Below are 17,530 nucleotides of genomic sequence, written 5' to 3'. Positions count from 1 at the left end.
TCTTTATCCCTTAACACTTGTGTGTATAAGGTAGTAGTTTTGGAATTGTTAGTTAGATTACTCGTTGGTTATTACTGCATTGTCGGAACCAGAAGCACAAGCATTTCGCTACACTCGCATTAACATCTGCTAACCATGTGTATGTGACAAATAACATTTGATTTGATTTGATTTGATTTACATGTTGACAGGAAAATGTTCAAATTCACACTTATAAAGATAACATCTCTGGTCATCCCTACTGCCCCTGATCTGGCAGAATCACTGAACACAAATGCTTTGTATGTAAATTATGTCTGAGTGTTGGACTGTGCCCCTGGTTATCCGTCAATAAAAATGTAATACAAATTGTGGGATATGAAGTGGTGTTGTTAGCACCCCCTATCTTCAAGGAGTGTAAGGTGTAATTGGCCCCGGACACTGGGCTGGCATCCCAGGTCAGGGACAGGATGTTGGTGGAACAGGACACCATGCCATCCAGGTCGATGGGTGGACACAGTGCTGAGCAGTCCAGAGACAACAGATGTACTAGAGTATACAGTTGCTAACTCAAGTCCAACAAGTGGGAATGTAATGAAGAATGGAATCTCGGACCCCCAGAACTTAATTATTGCGTTAATGCGTCAGATCCTCCATCAGGTTCAGGGGAAAGATGTATGAGAAAAGATACAAACCAGACTATCAAAGTCTCCACCCCACTAAATGGATGGGCTAAATGTCCCCTCCCCTTCTGAAATTAGAAAGATGTGAACACTTGTGAAATCGTGATTTGTCCAAATGATCAGTGGCGTAAAAAATCTACACAGCGGAACAAAGTCCCTGGTTAATCGTCTCATCCCACAGTCTGTTGAGAGATGCTGCGATATCGTTCTATGTTACGTGTGTCTGTTCATGAGAGATTATGAAGGATGTAATCGAGTTCTAGATCTACAAGATATTCATCACAGAGAGATCAGACAGACAGACTCTGTATCTTCTCACCTGTTCTGAGTTCAACGTCAGGGCTGGGGTCGCTACGGCAGCCCCTGTCCATGGTAACCACGGTGACAGCGTAGGTCTCGGCGCAGTGCAGGTCGGTGAAGGAACAGTCGGTGGAGTTGGAGCTGCAGGTGTGGGTGTGTCCGTCGTCACCTGTGGCGGTTGCTAGGTACATGTCCGCCCTGGCAACGGCCGTCCAGGAGACAGTGCCCATGTTGCCATCACACTGCAGAGACGTTGTGACATTGGTGGGGGGACAGGCACCTGTAGGGAGAGAGAGAGAGAGAGAGGGGTGATGGAGAAAGAGACAGAGAGAAGGGAGAGACAGAGAAAAGGAGAGAGTATTATTTGTATTTTTGACAACATTTACTTGTACTTCACCACATTTCTAAAGACAATGATGTACTTTTTACTCCATAAATTTTCCCAAACACCCAAAAGTTCTTCTTACATGTTGACAGGAAAATGTTCAAATTCACAGACTTATAAAGATAACATCTCTGGTCATCCCTACAGCCCCTGATCTGGCAGAATCACTGAACACAAATGCTTTGTATGTAAATTATGTCTGAGTGTTGGACTGTGCCCCTGGTTATCCGTCAATAAAAATGTAATACAAATTGTGGGATATGAAGTGGTGTTGTTAGCACCCCCTATCTTCTGGGAGTGTAAGGTGTTATTGGCCCCGGACACTGGGCTGGCATCCTAGGTCAGGGACAGGATGTTGGTGGAACAGGACACCATACCCCCAGGTCGATGGGTGGACACAGTGCTGAGCAGTCCAGAGACAACAGATGTACTAGAGTATACAGTTGCTAACTCAAGTCCAACAAGTGGGAATGTAATGAAGAATGGAATCTCGGACCCCCAGAACTTAATTATTGCGTTAATGCGTCAGATCCTCCATCAGGTTCAGGGGAAAGATGTATGAGAAAAGATACAAACCAGACTATCAAAGTCTCCACCCCACTAAATGGATGGGCTAAATGTCCCCTCCCCTTCTGAAATTCGAAAGATGTGAACACTTGTGAAATCGTGATTTGTCCAAATGATCAGTGGCGTAAAAAATCTACACAGCGGAACAAAGTCCCTGGTTAATCGTCTCATCCCACAGTCTGTTGAGAGATGCTACGATATCGTTCTATGTTACGTGTGTCTGTTCATGAGAGATTATGAAGGATGTAATCGAGTTCTAGATCTACAAGATATTCATCACAGAGAGATCAGACAGACAGACTCTGTATCTTCTCACCTGTTCTGAGTTCAACGTCAGGGCTGGGGTCGCTACGGCAGCCCCTGTCCATGGTAACCACAGTGACAGCGTAGGTCTCGGCGCAGTGCAGGTCGGTGAAGGAACAGTCGGTGGAGTTGGAGCTGCAGGTGTGGGTGTGTCCGTCGTCACCTGTGGCTGTTGCTAGGTACATGTCCGCCCTGGTAACGGCCGTCCAGGAGACAGTGCCCATGTTGCCATCACACTGCAGAGACGTTGTGACATTGGTGGGGGGACAGGCACCTGTAGGGAGAGAGAAAGAGAGAGAGGGAGGGTGATGGAGAAAGAGACAGAGAGAAGGGAGAGACAGAGAGACACTCCATACATTTTCCCAAACACCCAAAAGTTTGTCTTACATGTTGACAGGAAAATGTTCAAATTCACACTTATAAAGATAACATCTCTGGTCATTCCTACTGCCCCTGATCTGGCAGAATCACTGAACACCAATGCTTTGTATGTAAATTATGTCTGATTGCTGGACTGTGCCCCTGGCTATTCTGTTGCATATGACAAATAATCTTAACCTGAACTTGATGACCCAAACACTACTTGTGTATAAAGCCACATACTGTAGTCCTCTAAATTAGTGCCCACCTGAGAGCCTAGCCCCCCCCCTGCTCCATCACTTACCAGTTTCTACAGTGACCAGTTGGCTCTGGGAGCTGTTGCACGTCGTGTCGGTTGCTATGACGCTGGCGGTGTAGGTTTTGCCGCAGTTTAAGCCCTGTATGAGACAGTTAGGGCCCATGGAGTGGCAGGATCGCACCGTGCCGTCTGCGTGCTGTGCCATGGCGATGTAGAACACTGCCCCTTTGCTCACCGTCCAGTTCATAAGGGCAGAGTTGGGGCTGCATTCCACAGAGGCTGACACGTTGGTAGGGGTACAAGGGACTGGGGAAGCGAGGAGGAGAGAGGTTTGAAGTAACGACAAGTAAATATATATGATGCCATTATTTCTCAACTATGATATTGAAGCTCCAGTCCTCCCTATAAGTGGCTCAACTAGCCGCAGATCCAAATCCCCACCAGACTTGTCAGTCTCTTCTATCCTCTTCCTACACTAAAACATAACAATACACCCATCCTCCAGTACTCACCAGTCTTAGCTGCCTCTCCCAGCTCCTTCTCTGTGGTACAGTCATCATTTGAGGCAGTGATCCACACACTCAGACTCTCTCCACAGGCCACACCAGGCATAGCACAGCTGTTGGTGAAGGAGCTGCAGTTGTAGCTGTCTCCGTTGTTACCCTGAGCCTCCACTGTGTAGGACAGAGCCCCTGCTGTCTTGTCCCAGGTGGTGATCAACACATCAGACCGACACTCTGCATACGTCTTTATTTTCTGGGGGATACAGGGGGCTGGGGAGGGAGGGAGGGGGGGGTTAGAGAATTCACTCATGTTGTACACGCACAGACATGTATAATACAAATACACACACAGACACACACGTGACCTTGCATTACCACAGGTAGCCACTAGGTAGAGAACTGTCTCTTTCTGCCCCTCCCCCTACCCCCACCACACCTTCCCCACACCCCTTCCCTTCACTCACAGGTCCGGACGTGCTTCGAGGGACTGGTTTTGCTGTTGCAACTACTGACGGCGTAAACGGTGAACTGGTAGGTGTGTCCGCAGACGGTGTTGGTGAAAAAGCACTCTGTGTCCCTGGTGCGACACACCACCAGCTGTCCGTCTGAAGCCAGAGACGTAGCTACGTAGTAGTTGGTGTTATTGGTGGGAGCCCAGGAGAAGATGATCGCATTACTGGAACACTCACGGTACGTCGCCAGCTGGGAGGGAACGCAGGGCACTGGTGGGGGAGAGAGAGAGGGTTAAGGGTTAGGGTGTGACAGGGCTGCAGAGTAAGGGGTTAGGGGTTAGGGTTGGACAGGGCTGCAGAGTAAGGGGTTAGGGTGGGACAGGGGTACAGAGTAAGGGGTTAGGGGTTAGGGTGGGACGGGGTACAGAGTAAGAGGTTAGGGGTTAGGGGTTAGGGTGGAACAGGGGTACAGAGTAAGAGGTTAGGGGTTAGGGTGGGACGGGGTACAGAGTAAGAGGTTAGGGGTTAGGGGTTAGGGTGGGACAGGGGTACCGAGTAAGAGGTTAGGGGTTAGGGGTTAGGGTGGGACAGGGGTACAGAGTAAGAGGTTAGGGGTTAGGTGTTAGGGTGGGACAGGGCTGCAGAGTAAGGAGTTAGGGGTTAGGGGTTAGGGTGGGACAGGGGCACAGAGTAAGGGGTTAGGGGTTAGGGTGGAACAGGGGTACAGAGTAAGGGGTTAGGGGTTAGGGTGGGACAAGGGTACAGAGTAAAGGGTTAGAAGTTAGGTTGGGACAGGGGTACAGAGTAAGGGGTTAGGGTGGGACAGGGGTATAGAGTAAGGGGTTAGGGTGGGACAGGGGTACAGAGTAAGGGGTTAGGGGTTAGGGTGGGACAGGGGTACAGAGTAAGGGGTTAGGGGTTAGGGTGGGACAGGGGCACAGAGTAAGGGGTTAGGGGTTAGGGTGGGACGGGGTACAGAGTAAGGGGTTAGGGGTTATGGTGGGACAGGGGTACAGAGTAAGGGGTTAGGGGTTAGGGTGGGACAGGGGTATAGAGTAAGGGGTTAGGGGTTAGGGTGGGACAGGGGTACAGAGTAAGGGGTTAGGGGTTAGGGTGGGACAGGGGTACAGAGTAAGGGGTTAGGGGTTAGGGTGGGACAGGGGTACAGAGTAAGGGGTTAGGGGTTAGGGTGGGACAGGGGTACAGAGTAAGGGGTTAGGGGTTAGGGTGGGACAGGGGTACAGAGTAAGGGGTTAGGGGTTAGGGTGGGACAGGGGTATAGAGTAAGGGGTTAGGGGTTAGGGTGGGACAGGGGTACAGAGTAAGGGGTTAGGGGTTAGGGTGGGACAGGGGTACAGAGTAAGGGGTTAGGGGTTAGGGCACATGGTAAAGGGGAGTGAACTGAAAATAGGACTGGAGAAGTAGGTGGAAGTATAAAGTGCCCTAAAAAAATAAATGTTGTACACTGTCTGGAAGGGAAACGAACAAGTGAACTTGCTGTAAATTGGACAGTGAATGTGGAACTGTGAGATATATAACATCATATGAAGTAGAGCCAGTTGGATGGAGGTTCAACTCTAATGTCCCCAAGCCAACCAGAACAATAACGGAGGATCATATTGAAACCTGAATCACTTTGTCTTTGTCTCTCTTTATCAACACAGGTACAGTAGGTAACATATTCCTTTGTGAGTTTTCACTCTATACCTCACACATGTCTAGGTGTGTGTAAAACCTTTTCACTTCCTGGTATGACAGACACTATCACTGTCTGACCTTTCATACAACCCCCCTCTACTCAATAGAGACTCTAGTCCATAGACCTCTTCAGAACTATATATCTGCTGGGTGTGTACCAGTGATTAGGATGAGTAACAAACAGCAGATATTATGGGAAGGTTCAGGAGAGAGTAGGATTGACTCAGAGGGATCAGTTGTTGGAGACAGATTAAGTGTGTCTGGTAGAATGTGTACTGTATGTGTGTGTGTGGAGGGGGGTTGAGGGGTGTATGTGTGCGTGTGTGTGAGTGTGAGTGTACACGTATGAGTGTGTGTGTGAGTGTGAACGTGAGGGGAACTGGAACAGATAACAGATCAAATAGAATTAAAAAAATGTAGACAGAGAGGAGGGGATAGCAAGATAGTAGAGGTATGCTGTTCATCCACATGTCCTTCACCTGTCTCAAAGTATGTGGATGTGTTGGAGGTGCTCTGGCAGTCGAATGAGATGGCAGTGACCTGGATCAGGTATCTCTCTCCACAGTTCAACATGGTGATCTGACAGGTGTTTGAGGCAGAGGTGCAAGACAGGGCCGTCCCGTTCACATCTACAGCCTCCGCCCTTGACAACACATTCACAGTTTGGTCATTGAGTCATTTAGCAGATGTACATAACATATGTGTGTTATTCAGAGCCACCTTCAATGAGAGGGGACACAGGAGTTTTACCCGGACCATGTGACCTGACTGGGAGAAACACCAGTCCCTGGATAAGGGATCAGAAATAACTCTTGGTCCTAAGAAAAAGGCATTCAACTGAGGAAGATGTAGCAATCACACAGAACAGCACAATCAATCCAGGTAAATAAGAGACAGTAGTCACCTGTAGGAGTTGGCTCCCAACACCTGTTCCCAAGTCACTGCCACCACCCCACTAGAACAGCTGTAGTTCATTGAGATGGACATGACCCTGTTGATGGCTAAAAGCAAGGACAAATACAGATTATGCCCTGCCTGTCAGTCTGTCTGTCTGTCTGTCTGTCTGTCTGTCTGTCTGTCTGTCTGTCTGTCTGTCTGTCTGTCTGTCTGTCTGTCTGTCTGTCTGTCTGTCTGTCTGTCTGTCTGTCTGTACATGTGTGCATGTGTAGCCTACAGTACATGTGTGCATGTGTAGCCTACAGTACATGTGTGCATGTGTAGCCTACAGTGCATGTGTGCATGTGTAGCCTACAGTACATGTGTGCATGTGTAGCCTACAGTACATGTCTGCATGTGTAGCCTACAGTACATGTGTGCATGTGTAGCCTACAGTACATGTGTGCATGTGTAGCCTACAGTACATGTGTGCATGTGTAGCCTACAGTACATGTGTGCATGTGTAGCCTACAGTACATGTGTGCATGTGTAGCCTACAGTACATGTCTGCATGTGTAGCCTACAGTACATGTGTGCATGCATCTTCTCTCTCATTTCCTCTCTCTGTCTGACTGTAATTTCATTTGATCCCCTCTCTCTCTCTGTCTGACTGTAATTTCATTGTATCCTCTCTCTCTCTCTCTCTCTCTCTCTCTCTCTCTCTCTCTCTCTCTCTCTCTCTGACTGTAATTTCATTGTATCCCCTCTCTCTCTCTCTGTCTGACTGTAATTTAATTTGATCCCCCCTCTCTCTCTCTGTCTGACTGTAATTTCATTTGAACCCCTCTCTCTCTCTCTCTGACTATAATTTCATTGTATCCCCTCTCTCTCTCTGTCTGACTGTAATTTCATTGTATCCCCTCTCTCTCTCTGACTGTAATTTCATTGTATCCCCTCTCTCTCTCTGACTGTAATTTCATTGTATCCCCTCTCTCTCTGTCTGACTGTAATTTCATTGTATCCCCTCTCTCTCTCTCTCTGACTGTAATTTCATTGTATCCCCTCTCTCTCTGACTGTAATTTCATTGTATCCCCTCTTTCTCTGTCTGACTGTAATTTCATTGTATCCCCTCTCTCTCTCTGACTGTAATTTCAATGTATCCCCTTTCTCTCTTTCTCTGTCTGACTGTAATTTCATTGTATCCCCTCTCTCTCTCTGACTGTAATTTCAATGTATCCCCTCTCTCTCTCTGACTGTAATTTCAATGTATCCCCTCTCTCTCTCTCTCTGTCTGACTGTAATTTCATCTCATTTCCTCTCTCTCTCTCTCTCTCTGACTGTAATTTCATTGTATCCCCTCTCTCTCTGACTGTAATTTCATTGTATCCCCTCTTTCTCTGTCTGACTGTAATTTCATTGTATCCCCTCTCTCTCTCTGACTGTAATTTCAATGTATCCCCTTTCTCTCTTTCTCTGTCTGACTGTTATGTCATTGTATCCCCTCTCTCTCTCTCTCTCTCTGTCTGACTGTAATTTCATCTAATTTCCTCTCTCTCTGACCATCATTTCATCTCGTTTTCTCTCTTCCAACAGTACTCACTGGATGTGCTGTGTGAGACATTAGTGGGTTCTCCAGGCTCTAGGAAGGTGTTGACTGATGACACTCCTACAATGTATGTGGAGCAGGGTTGTAGATTATCAACGTCAATGTACGTAGTGCTGGTGTTCTTCAGTACAGGCACACTCGGTTTGTTGTTGTCTGTAACGCTGACCTGATACAACAGAACTTTGTTGACCGAATGCCAAGTTACACGGGCTGTGCTCTTTCCTGTCGCTACTACGGCAACACCAGTTGGGGGTTGTACCACTGTAGGGAACGAGATAATGGTGTGATTAGTAGGGACAGTACTACGGCAACACCAGCTGGGGGTTGTACCACTGTAGGGAAAGAGATAATGGTGTGATTAGTAGGGACAGTACTACAGACACCACTGTTACTAGGTTGTACCACTGTAGGGAAAGAGATAATGGTGTGATTAGTAGGGACAGTACTACAGACACCACTGTTACTAGGTTGTACCACTGTAGGGAAAGAGACAATGGTGTGATTAGTACGGACAGTACTACAGACACCACTGTTACTAGGTTGTACCACTGTAGGGAAAGAGATAATGGTGTGATTAGTAGGGACAGTACTACAGACACCACTGTTACTAGGTTGTACCACTGTAGGGAAAGAGATAATGGTGTGATTAGTAGGGACAGTACTACAGACACCACTGTTACTAGGTTGTACCACTGTAGGGAAAGAGATAATGGTGTGATTAGTAGGGACAGTACTACAGACACCACTGTTACTAGGTTGTACCACTGTAGGGAAAGAGATAATGGTGTGATTAGTAGGGACAGTACTACAGACACCACTGTTACTAGGTTGTACCACTGTAGGGAAAGAGATAATGGTGTGATTAGTAGGGACAGTGCTACAGACACCACTGTTACTAGGTTGTACCACTGTAGGGAAAGAGATAATGGTGTGATTAGTAGGGACAGTACTACAAACACCACTGTTACTAGGTTGTACCACTGTAGGGAAAGAGATAATGGTGTGATTAGTAGGGACAGTACTACAGACACCACTGTTACTAGGTTGTACCACTGTAGGGAAAGAGATAATGGTGTGATTAGTAGGGACAGTACTACAGACACCACTGTTACTAGGTTGTACCACTGTAGGGAAAGAGATAATGGTGTGATTAGTAGGGACAGTACTACGGCAACACCAGCTGGGGGTTGTACCACTGTAGGGAAAGAGATAATGGTGTGATTAGTAGGGACAGTACTACAGACACCACTGTTACTAGGTTGTACCACTGTAGGGAAAGAGATAATGGTGTGATTAGTAGGGACAGTACTACAGCCACCACTGTTACTAGGTTGTACCACTGTAGGGAAAGAGATAATGGTGTGATTAGTAGGGACAGTACTACAGACACCACTGTTACTAGGTTGTACCACTGTAGGGAAAGAGATAATGGTGTGATTAGTAGGGACAGTACTACAGACACCACTGTTACTAGGTTGTACCACTGCAGGGAAAGAGATAATGGTGTGATTAGTAGGGACAGTACTACAAACACCACTGTTACTAGGTTGTACCACTGTAGGGAAAGAGATAATGGTGTGATTAGTAGGGACAGTACTACAGACACCACTGTTACTAGGTTGTACCACTGTAGGGAAAGAGATAATGGTGTGATTAGTAGGGACAGTACTACAGACACCACTGTTACTAGGTTGTACCACTGTAGGGAAAGAGATAATGGTGTGATTAGTAGGGACAGTACTACAGACACCACTGTTACTAGGTTGTACCACTGTAGGGAAAGAGATAATGGTGTGATTTGTAGGGACAGTACTACAGACACCACTGTTACTAGGTTGTACCACTGTAGGGAAAGAGATAATGGTGTGATTAGTAGGGACAGTACTACAGACACCACTGTTACTAGGTTGTACCACTGTAGGGAAAGAGATAATGGTGTGATTAGTAGGGACAGTACTACAGACACCACTGTTACTAGGGATCATCTGAGTCTTTCCTGAGCACTTGATGTGACTAGGAAAAACTCAGGGCCCTTGCTATAGACATGCGCAACTTGAGTTTGTCCTGTTACTGTATATCAAAGGAGGCTGGTGGCACATTAATTGGGGTGAACGGGCTCATGGTAATGACTAGAGTGGCATCAGTGGAATGGTATCTAATACATCAAACAACATGGTTTCCTGGCGTTTCATGTCATTCCATTTGCACCATTGCGGACATTATTATGAGCCGTTCTACACTGTTTTACATACTTTATCATATAGCCTGTATGATTCTATTTGTCAGACTTACATGTAGTGATTGTCCTGGTCATGCTGCTGGTCCCCAGTCCCGCTTGGTTGGAAGAGTAGACATAGCAGGTATAAGACTTGGCAGGTGTGAGCCCATCCACCTGTCCAGTCAGCGTAGTGAAACTGTGGTTGTATCTGTCTCCGTTACTGAACCCGTCCACAACCAACAAATACTTGTCAGCCCCAGAGACGCCGGACCATTCAAATCTGATGGAGGTACTCGATATGGCCTTGCAATAGGTGATCTGGGAGGTGGCGGGAACTAGAAACAAGATAAGGACACTGTTGATGATCTAACACTCAAAGAAATCAATGCAAATAGGTAAACATGGACTAATTAACTACTGGTCATATTACACGTAGGAGAGTTACCTGTTGTGGCAGTTTGCGTGTTAGTGCACATCACATAGTAAAACTGTAAGACTTTCAATTGGACTTGGTAAACACTCCCTGGCCGCAGTCCTTGGATCAGCCTTTGTGTACTTGACACAGGCAGTGTCACCACAACTGGCGCGATGCTTATTGAGTTCACGACCCGCAAATCCAGAAAATAATTTGTGGCTCCAGGGTAACTGTTCCATTTGACGTTCAGTGTCGATGCGGAAGGAGATGTTACTGACGTGATACTACAAGCTGAATAGAGAACACAAACGTTGTCAGTTATGAAGGATTACATGACGTAGCAGTATAAAACGAAGACATTGTACAATAATATTTTATCAATTTTGAATGAGTTCTATAGTTAGGCCCTGTGCTACAAATAAAGGTTAGGAGTTGTGTATCTGGGAGCATAGAAAACACATCAGCTGAAATGTTGATAATGATGATGACATTTTAACATGTATTCTGGGTAGTTTCCAAATAACCACGGTATTCAGCTAGTTAGTTCTCTTTTATCAATTCACAATGACTGGTCATTATTAGAATACACTACAAAATATGATTAAAATCTATATTTGAGAGACAAAATAAATTGTTATTGTATTGAATTAATAATAATTTTTGTTCCACATCTATAGACATTTCTAAGGGTTGGCGTTGCCACGTTACATGTTTAACCTGTAATGCCAGTGTAGCACAATATCTTCTTTATAATATACTGTATATTAAGTTGTGAACCACCAAAAATTATAACAAATAAATAAACCTTCTTGCACAATAAAATGAAGTGTTTCATTCCAAAACGTTTTATATCCATTTTCAGAAATGTTGGCAAATTCGCTTTTTTTGTTGAAAGAATTTCTGAAAGAGATTGGTGTGTTTTTTCCACATCTAATCACGGTACGGGGTTGTTCAATGAAATGCATGTGTACTGGTTTTACGGGATGTTTTTATTTCAGAGAGACACATTTGGTTACAAATGTAGATGAATCAAATGTGACAAATAATAAAAAATGTTATAAACAACTGTACATATGATACTTTTGTGACGCCAATATTAAAATATATATATATAACCGATTATCAATACAGTAATATGAGATCTGGGCTCTGGTCAAAAGTAGTGCACTATATAGGGAATAGGGTGCCTTTTAGGATTAGACCTAACTCTAACCAAACACTATAGCAAGAGGCTAGATTTATATGATGGGTTGAATTTATATGTTATACAAGATATGTCCATTCCATTCCAGCTAAACAACGGATATATAGCGTTTTGCAAAATAAAAAACATTTGAATACACATCTAAAATCTATGAATAAAAAATGTGAGAACAGTGATATTTTACACACACATAGAAGTACCCATACGCACTAAGTTCTGATGGAAGAAACACAAATGTGGACAAGTTGTGGATATAGTGTTTTGGAAATAAACTCTTCAAATACTTCCAATATAAGCCCAGCTAACTCACCTGCTAATGCATGCTGTATCTGAAAAAGCAAAGAGGACAAAAAGTTTTAAATAAAAAAAAACATTTTACAAGACAAATCACAGCATCTACCTCCATCATCCACAAATAAAATACAAAATACAAAAGAATGCATTAGAATGAACACTTACCTGAGTCAATGACAATAAGATGAAAGGTAAATAGAAAGTTCCAAGCTTTTCCATGATGACTGTTAGTGTTTCAATAAGCTACATCCATAGGTACATGGGAACTTGGATACAGGAGCTCATCTGGAATCTTTAGCGGCAGGGCACGGGTAGATCAGCTCTGTGGGATCCAATCAGAGAGCCCCCAATAAGGACAGTACTCTCTCTTCTCTGCCTGTGGGCTTAGGTCAGTGTACAGGTATCATGATGGGAAGAAGAGAGAGTGTGTGAGGGGGTTGCCAGGTGATGTCCACACACCCTACACCTGATCTTTGTTCTCAAAAAATAGTTTCAAATAAATTATGTTTCCTGCAAGGTATGATTACAGTACCAGTCAAAGGTTTGGACACACCTACTCATTCCAGAGTGTTTCCTTATTTTGACCATTTTTACATTGTAGAATAATAGTGAAGACATGAAAATGTAAAAAGAACATATAAGGAATCATGCAGTAAGCAAAAAAGTGCTAAACAAATCAAAATATATTTTATATTTGAGATTCTTTAATGTAGCCACCCTTCGCCTTGATGACAGCTTTGCACACTTTTGGCATTCTCTCAACCAGCTTCAGGAGGTCACCTGAAATTAGGTCATGAGGTCACCTGGAATGCATTTCAATTAACAGGTGTGCCTTGTTAAAAATTCATTTGTGGAATTTCTTTCCTTCTTAATGCATTTGAGACAATCAGTTGTGTTGTGACCAGGTAGGGGTGGTATACAGATGATAACCCTATTTGGTAAAAGACCAAGTCCATATAATGTCAAGAACAGCTCAAATAAGCAAAGAGAAATGACAGTCCATCATTACTTTAAGACATGAAGGTCAGTCAATCCGCAAAATCTCAATCTCAATTCTTCAAGTGCAGTTGCGAAAACCATCAAGCGCTGTGATGAAACTGTCTCTCATGAGCACCGACACAGGAAAGGAAGACCCAGAGTTACCTCTGCTGCAGAGGATAAGTTCATTAGAGTAAACTGCACCACATATTTCAGCCCAAATAAATTCACAGAATTCAAGTAACAGACACATCTCAACATTAACTGTTCAGAGGAGACTGCGTGAATCAGGCCTTAATGGTTGAATTGCTGCAAAGAAACCACTACTAAAGGACACCAATAATAATAAGAGACTTGTTTGGGCTAAGAAACATGAGCAATGGACATCAGATGGACATCTCCGCATGTGTGGTTCCCTCCATGAAGCATGGAGGAGGTGGTGTGATGGTGTGGGGGTGCTTTGCTGGTGACACTGTCAGTTATTTAGAATTCAAGGCACACTTAACCAGAATGGCTAACACAGCATTCTGCTGTGATACGCCATCCCATCTGGTCTGTGCTTAGTGGGACTATCATTTGTTTTTCAACAGGACAATGACCCAACACACATCCAGGCTGTGTAAAAGCTGTTTGACCAAGAAGGAGAGTGATGGAGTGCTGCATCAGATGACCTGGCCTCCACAATCACCCGACAGCAACCGAATTGAGATATTTTGGGATGAGTTGGACCGCAGAGTGAAGGAAAAGCAGCTAACAAGTGCTCAGCGTATGTGGGAACTCCTTCACAACTGTTGGAAAAGCATTCCAGGTGAATCCGGTTGAGAGAATGCCAAGAGTGTGCAAAGCTGTCATCAAGGCAAAGGGTGGCTACTTTGTTATATTTGAGATTCTTCATTTATTTTGATTTGTTTAACACTTTTTGGGTTACTACATAATTCCATATGTGTTATTTCATAGTTTTGATGTCTTCACTATTATTCTACAATGTAGAAAATAGTAAAAATAAAGAAAAACCATTGAAATAGTAGGTGTGTCCAAATGTTTGACTGGTACTGTATGTGATATTTATTCCTCATTTCTGCTTAATTTACTCCTAATTTCAGCCAAATGTACTCCTAATTTGAATATAAAGTGTTTTGTAGGAAGTTATGTGTCTGAGAATGTCTTTAAGGATGTTTTTTAAATGATATTGGCTTCCTGTTTGAAACCCATTGGCATGAAACAACATAATATTGCTTTCACTTCCTTGAAATTCAGTAGTCAAGTAAATTAATTCCTAAATGTACATCCTGGTTTGGTGACAATAGAAATGTGTTTCCTAGACATTTAATACACACGTGTTAAGAGCTGTGTAACTACTGATTGAAATGGACCTAGCAGCCACAAGTAAAGTATCCTATTGTACCTTCTGTACAGGTGTTGTTTGTTAGTCCATTGTGTTTGCTTTACAGAGGCAATGGGAAGAAGTCAGAATAGTCTCCCCATCTCTTCCTTCGCATCACAATGTCAGACAGCGAGTTACATCTTCCTCTTGTTGTAGGATTAGACCTCACCAGGGATCACGTACTGTGAGTTACAAAGACTTTGGCACCTAGAAACCCAACAGAAATATTCTTATTCTAAGTGAAAGGCCTGGTTCAGAATAGATGAGAATAAACCTGTATTAAGATATTAAGCATCACATTCATGTCTATCTCTATGGGGAGAAAGAAAGGCCAGATACAGAATCTGGGATTTTGACTTGGGTCTTTCATGGTGAACTAGAGACACAAGTTGTGTGGTGTTCCGTGTGTGATTATGGGAAGGGCTGAATGATGGGATTTAAAATTACTCTTTCTCCATATTTGCGCATCTCATCTAACCTTGACTGACTGTCTTTGTCAGAAGACAATGAGGGATTAAGCATCTATTATGTGTCCATTGTGGATGAGATTCTAGAGTTTGAGATAAGAGCTGCGTGTGAAAACAAATATGCCACTTTGATTCAGAGCCTGAAACTCAAACCTTACACAATGAGTGGACATTGTGTTGATCTATGATTAAGGGAAAAGTGATGTGAACAGAGAGATACAGAGAGATACGGAGATACAATACTCAGATCCCTCTCCTTCCGTCACTCCTCTGTACCGGACCTACCCCTCACTGTTAGGCCCTCTGTTCCTCTCTTCTCCTCGCCCTGTCCATCTCCGTCACCTCTGTCCATCTGTCCCTGTCCATCTGTCCTGATGTATCTGTCCCAGAGTACATGTCCCAGTTATCTGTCCCACATCTGTCCCAGTCCACTTTCCTCAGTCCATCTACCTCAGTCCAGCACCATTCCCACCAAACCCAAATAGGCCGCATGTTCTCTTTTACTCTTACTGGGACACTTGGAATCAAAAAACTAAAGGAGAGACACACACTCTAGGAGCTCAGATGCAAAAAGTTTATGTCCAACATTTCGACAGACAAGCTGTCTTCATCAGGGTGTAATGACAAACACTGCATTTATAGAGTGTTAAAAGACACACAGGTGTCTGTAATCATGGCCGGGTGTGGTCTGATATCATTGGGTAATTCTCAAATATTAAAATAGCATACAAAAACATAAATGGATAGCACATGATCATAGATACAATGTGGCTACATAGGCCTACAAACACTTACAATGAATAGCAAAATCACAATAATCACAAGAATGGCTTCAGTTCAGTCTACGTAAGGGTCTTTACATGAAAGATCCAGGCAGCCTCTCGTTTTAACAATAAATTGTCGAGGTCACCCCCTCTCCTAGGGAGGGTGACATGTTTGATGCCAATATAACGTAGAGCCGAAATCGAGTGGTTTGCTTCCAAAAAGTGGGCCGCAACTTGGTAAGTCGAGTTTTTGCACCTAATGGTGCTACGATGCTCTGAGAGACGTACTTTTAATTTGTGCTTTGTTTTACCCACATCATTAACACAAGGACTAGTTACAAGATAAATAACTGCCTTAGTGGAGCACGTGATAACACCTTGGACTGGGATCTGTTTCCCTGTTTGTTGGTGTTTGAAGGATCTACATTTATGTGCCATTGCATTGAGCACAGCCATTACACTTGTAGTGGCGCAAATAGACGTTGTGCAGGGATATCTTGGGTTTGTAAATCAGAGTTTACCAATTGATCTCTGAGGTTTCTGCCCCGCGAGAATACGATCAAGGGAAGGGTTGAAAACACATTGTCTGTTGAAACGTTGGACATGAAATATTTGCATCTGAGATCCCAGAGTGGGCGGCTCTCCTTTATGTTTTAAGTGTTCCAGTACGCTAGCCAGCACCTCGCCTAAATAGGTGTGTGTTTATTTCGCCTCTAGATTACACTAGGAATCAAAGCACATCCATGATAGACAGATGAAGGAACTCAAGGAAAAATAACCAGAACTCAGACCAACATCGCATTATTATTTTCACAACCAAATAGCGACATTTACAGGCCAGGTCCCTCACTGGTGATCCCACTGAGATTACACAAGTTGTTTACACTTCATCCCAGTGAGATCCCTGTATACAGAGAGGATACAGCTGAGATTCATATCTTTGAAGGAACTTGACTTGCTGAATCATTCTGGAGAAAAGCCTATACATGGAATGTTGACTGTATGTGTATGGAATACATAACAATTTAATGTGCTTGAATGAAGCCTTACAACAACATTAACAACAACAGTTAAATGTCACCTATATTAATTACTAACGGATAAACAATATCTACAGGCTTATCTTCCAATATGGGTGTTATGTAGGTGAATGTGATAGCCTGTTGAATGTAGCTTTTTGTAAAGGCCAAGCAGCGGCTAACAATGGGTCCATACCTCTCTCTCTATCTCTCTCTCTATCTCTCTCTCTATCTCTCTTTCTTTCTCTCGTTCTCTCTTTCTTTCTTTCTTTCTTTCTTTCTCTCTTTCTTTCTTTCTTTCTTTCTTTCTTTCTTTCTTTCTTTCTTTCTTTCTTTCTTTCGCTCTCTCTTTCTTTCTCCACCCCTCCCTGGATGTTTGTGTTTGTCTCCTAGCTAGATGAGGTGTTGCAGCTGACCCAGTGCTATGCCAATTACCTCTTCATGGAGAGGGTGTCAGTCAGGTAGCTGATCGTGGGAGGAGGTCCACTGGGTCGCCTGGCTGGGAGGAGGTCCCTTGTTTCCCCGCTTTCTTTACTTATTAGAAATGGTCCCTGGGTGGTTTCATTGTTTTGGTGAAGAGGAGGTCCCTGTGTCCTGTTGATTTAGTGGGAGGAGGTCCCTGTAACAGACTGTTCTGTATGTGGGAGGAGGTCCCTGGGTAGGCCAGGGGAGGAGGTCCCTGGGTCCCGCAGAGAGGGAGGAGGTCCCTGGGTCAGAGGCTAATGCAGGGGGAGGCAGAGGTAATGCCTGGGTCCGTGGCAGAGGTAATGTGGGGGGTCCGCTTGAGTGAGAGGTAATGCAGGGGGCCGCTTGGC

General features: G+C 44.2%; 2 protein-coding genes and 1 long non-coding RNA gene across 4 annotated transcripts in view; 1 reads left to right on the top strand and 2 right to left on the bottom strand.

Moving 5' to 3' along the window:
- The window catches only part of LOC118372514 (uncharacterized), a 46,129-nt gene extending 39,645 nt beyond the window's left edge, over window positions 1-6,484 (bottom strand). Inside the window, exons 1-7 of the mRNA XM_052477401.1 lie at window positions 6,394-6,484; window positions 5,969-6,132; window positions 3,804-4,061; window positions 3,349-3,609; window positions 2,882-3,142; window positions 2,231-2,491; window positions 982-1,242 (exon numbers count right to left, since the gene is read on the bottom strand). Of these exons, the coding sequence (XP_052333361.1) occupies window positions 982-1,242; window positions 2,231-2,491; window positions 2,882-3,142; window positions 3,349-3,609; window positions 3,804-4,061; window positions 5,969-6,132; window positions 6,394-6,476 (1,549 nt within the window). The 5' untranslated portion in view covers window positions 6,477-6,484. The remainder of the gene's footprint in view (window positions 1-981; window positions 1,243-2,230; window positions 2,492-2,881; window positions 3,143-3,348; window positions 3,610-3,803; window positions 4,062-5,968; window positions 6,133-6,393) is intronic.
- A 966-nt stretch (window positions 6,485-7,450) lies between these two features.
- On the bottom strand, window positions 7,451-12,433 carry LOC127910976 (fibronectin type III domain-containing protein 7-like). The gene is made up of 5 exons (XM_052476348.1): window positions 12,269-12,433; window positions 12,120-12,138; window positions 10,636-10,896; window positions 10,265-10,525; window positions 7,451-8,233 (listed from the first exon to the last, which is right to left on the bottom strand). The coding sequence occupies exons 1-5, from the start codon at window positions 12,320-12,322 to the stop codon at window positions 7,929-7,931; spliced, it is 900 nt and encodes a 299-aa protein (XP_052332308.1). The 5' UTR covers window positions 12,323-12,433; the 3' UTR covers window positions 7,451-7,928.
- LOC127910977 (uncharacterized) lies at window positions 8,305-9,930 on the top strand. Of its 2 annotated transcripts, none has more exons than XR_008077092.1 (4): window positions 8,305-8,439; window positions 9,303-9,446; window positions 9,519-9,734; window positions 9,807-9,930. It is a non-coding gene; the product is annotated as an uncharacterized LOC127910977 (long non-coding RNA). The 2 variants fall into 2 exon arrangements; XR_008077093.1 differs by lacking the exon at window positions 9,519-9,734 and adding an exon at window positions 8,512-8,799.
- Window positions 12,434-17,530: the final 5,097 nt, after the last annotated feature.

The sequence above is a fragment of the Oncorhynchus keta genome, chromosome 23 (assembly GCF_023373465.1).
Source record: "Oncorhynchus keta strain PuntledgeMale-10-30-2019 chromosome 23, Oket_V2, whole genome shotgun sequence".
Lineage (NCBI taxonomy): Eukaryota > Metazoa > Chordata > Actinopteri > Salmoniformes > Salmonidae > Oncorhynchus > Oncorhynchus keta.
The sequence above is the reverse complement of the archived record's forward strand: the minus strand, read 5'-3'. Positions and strand labels throughout refer to the sequence as shown.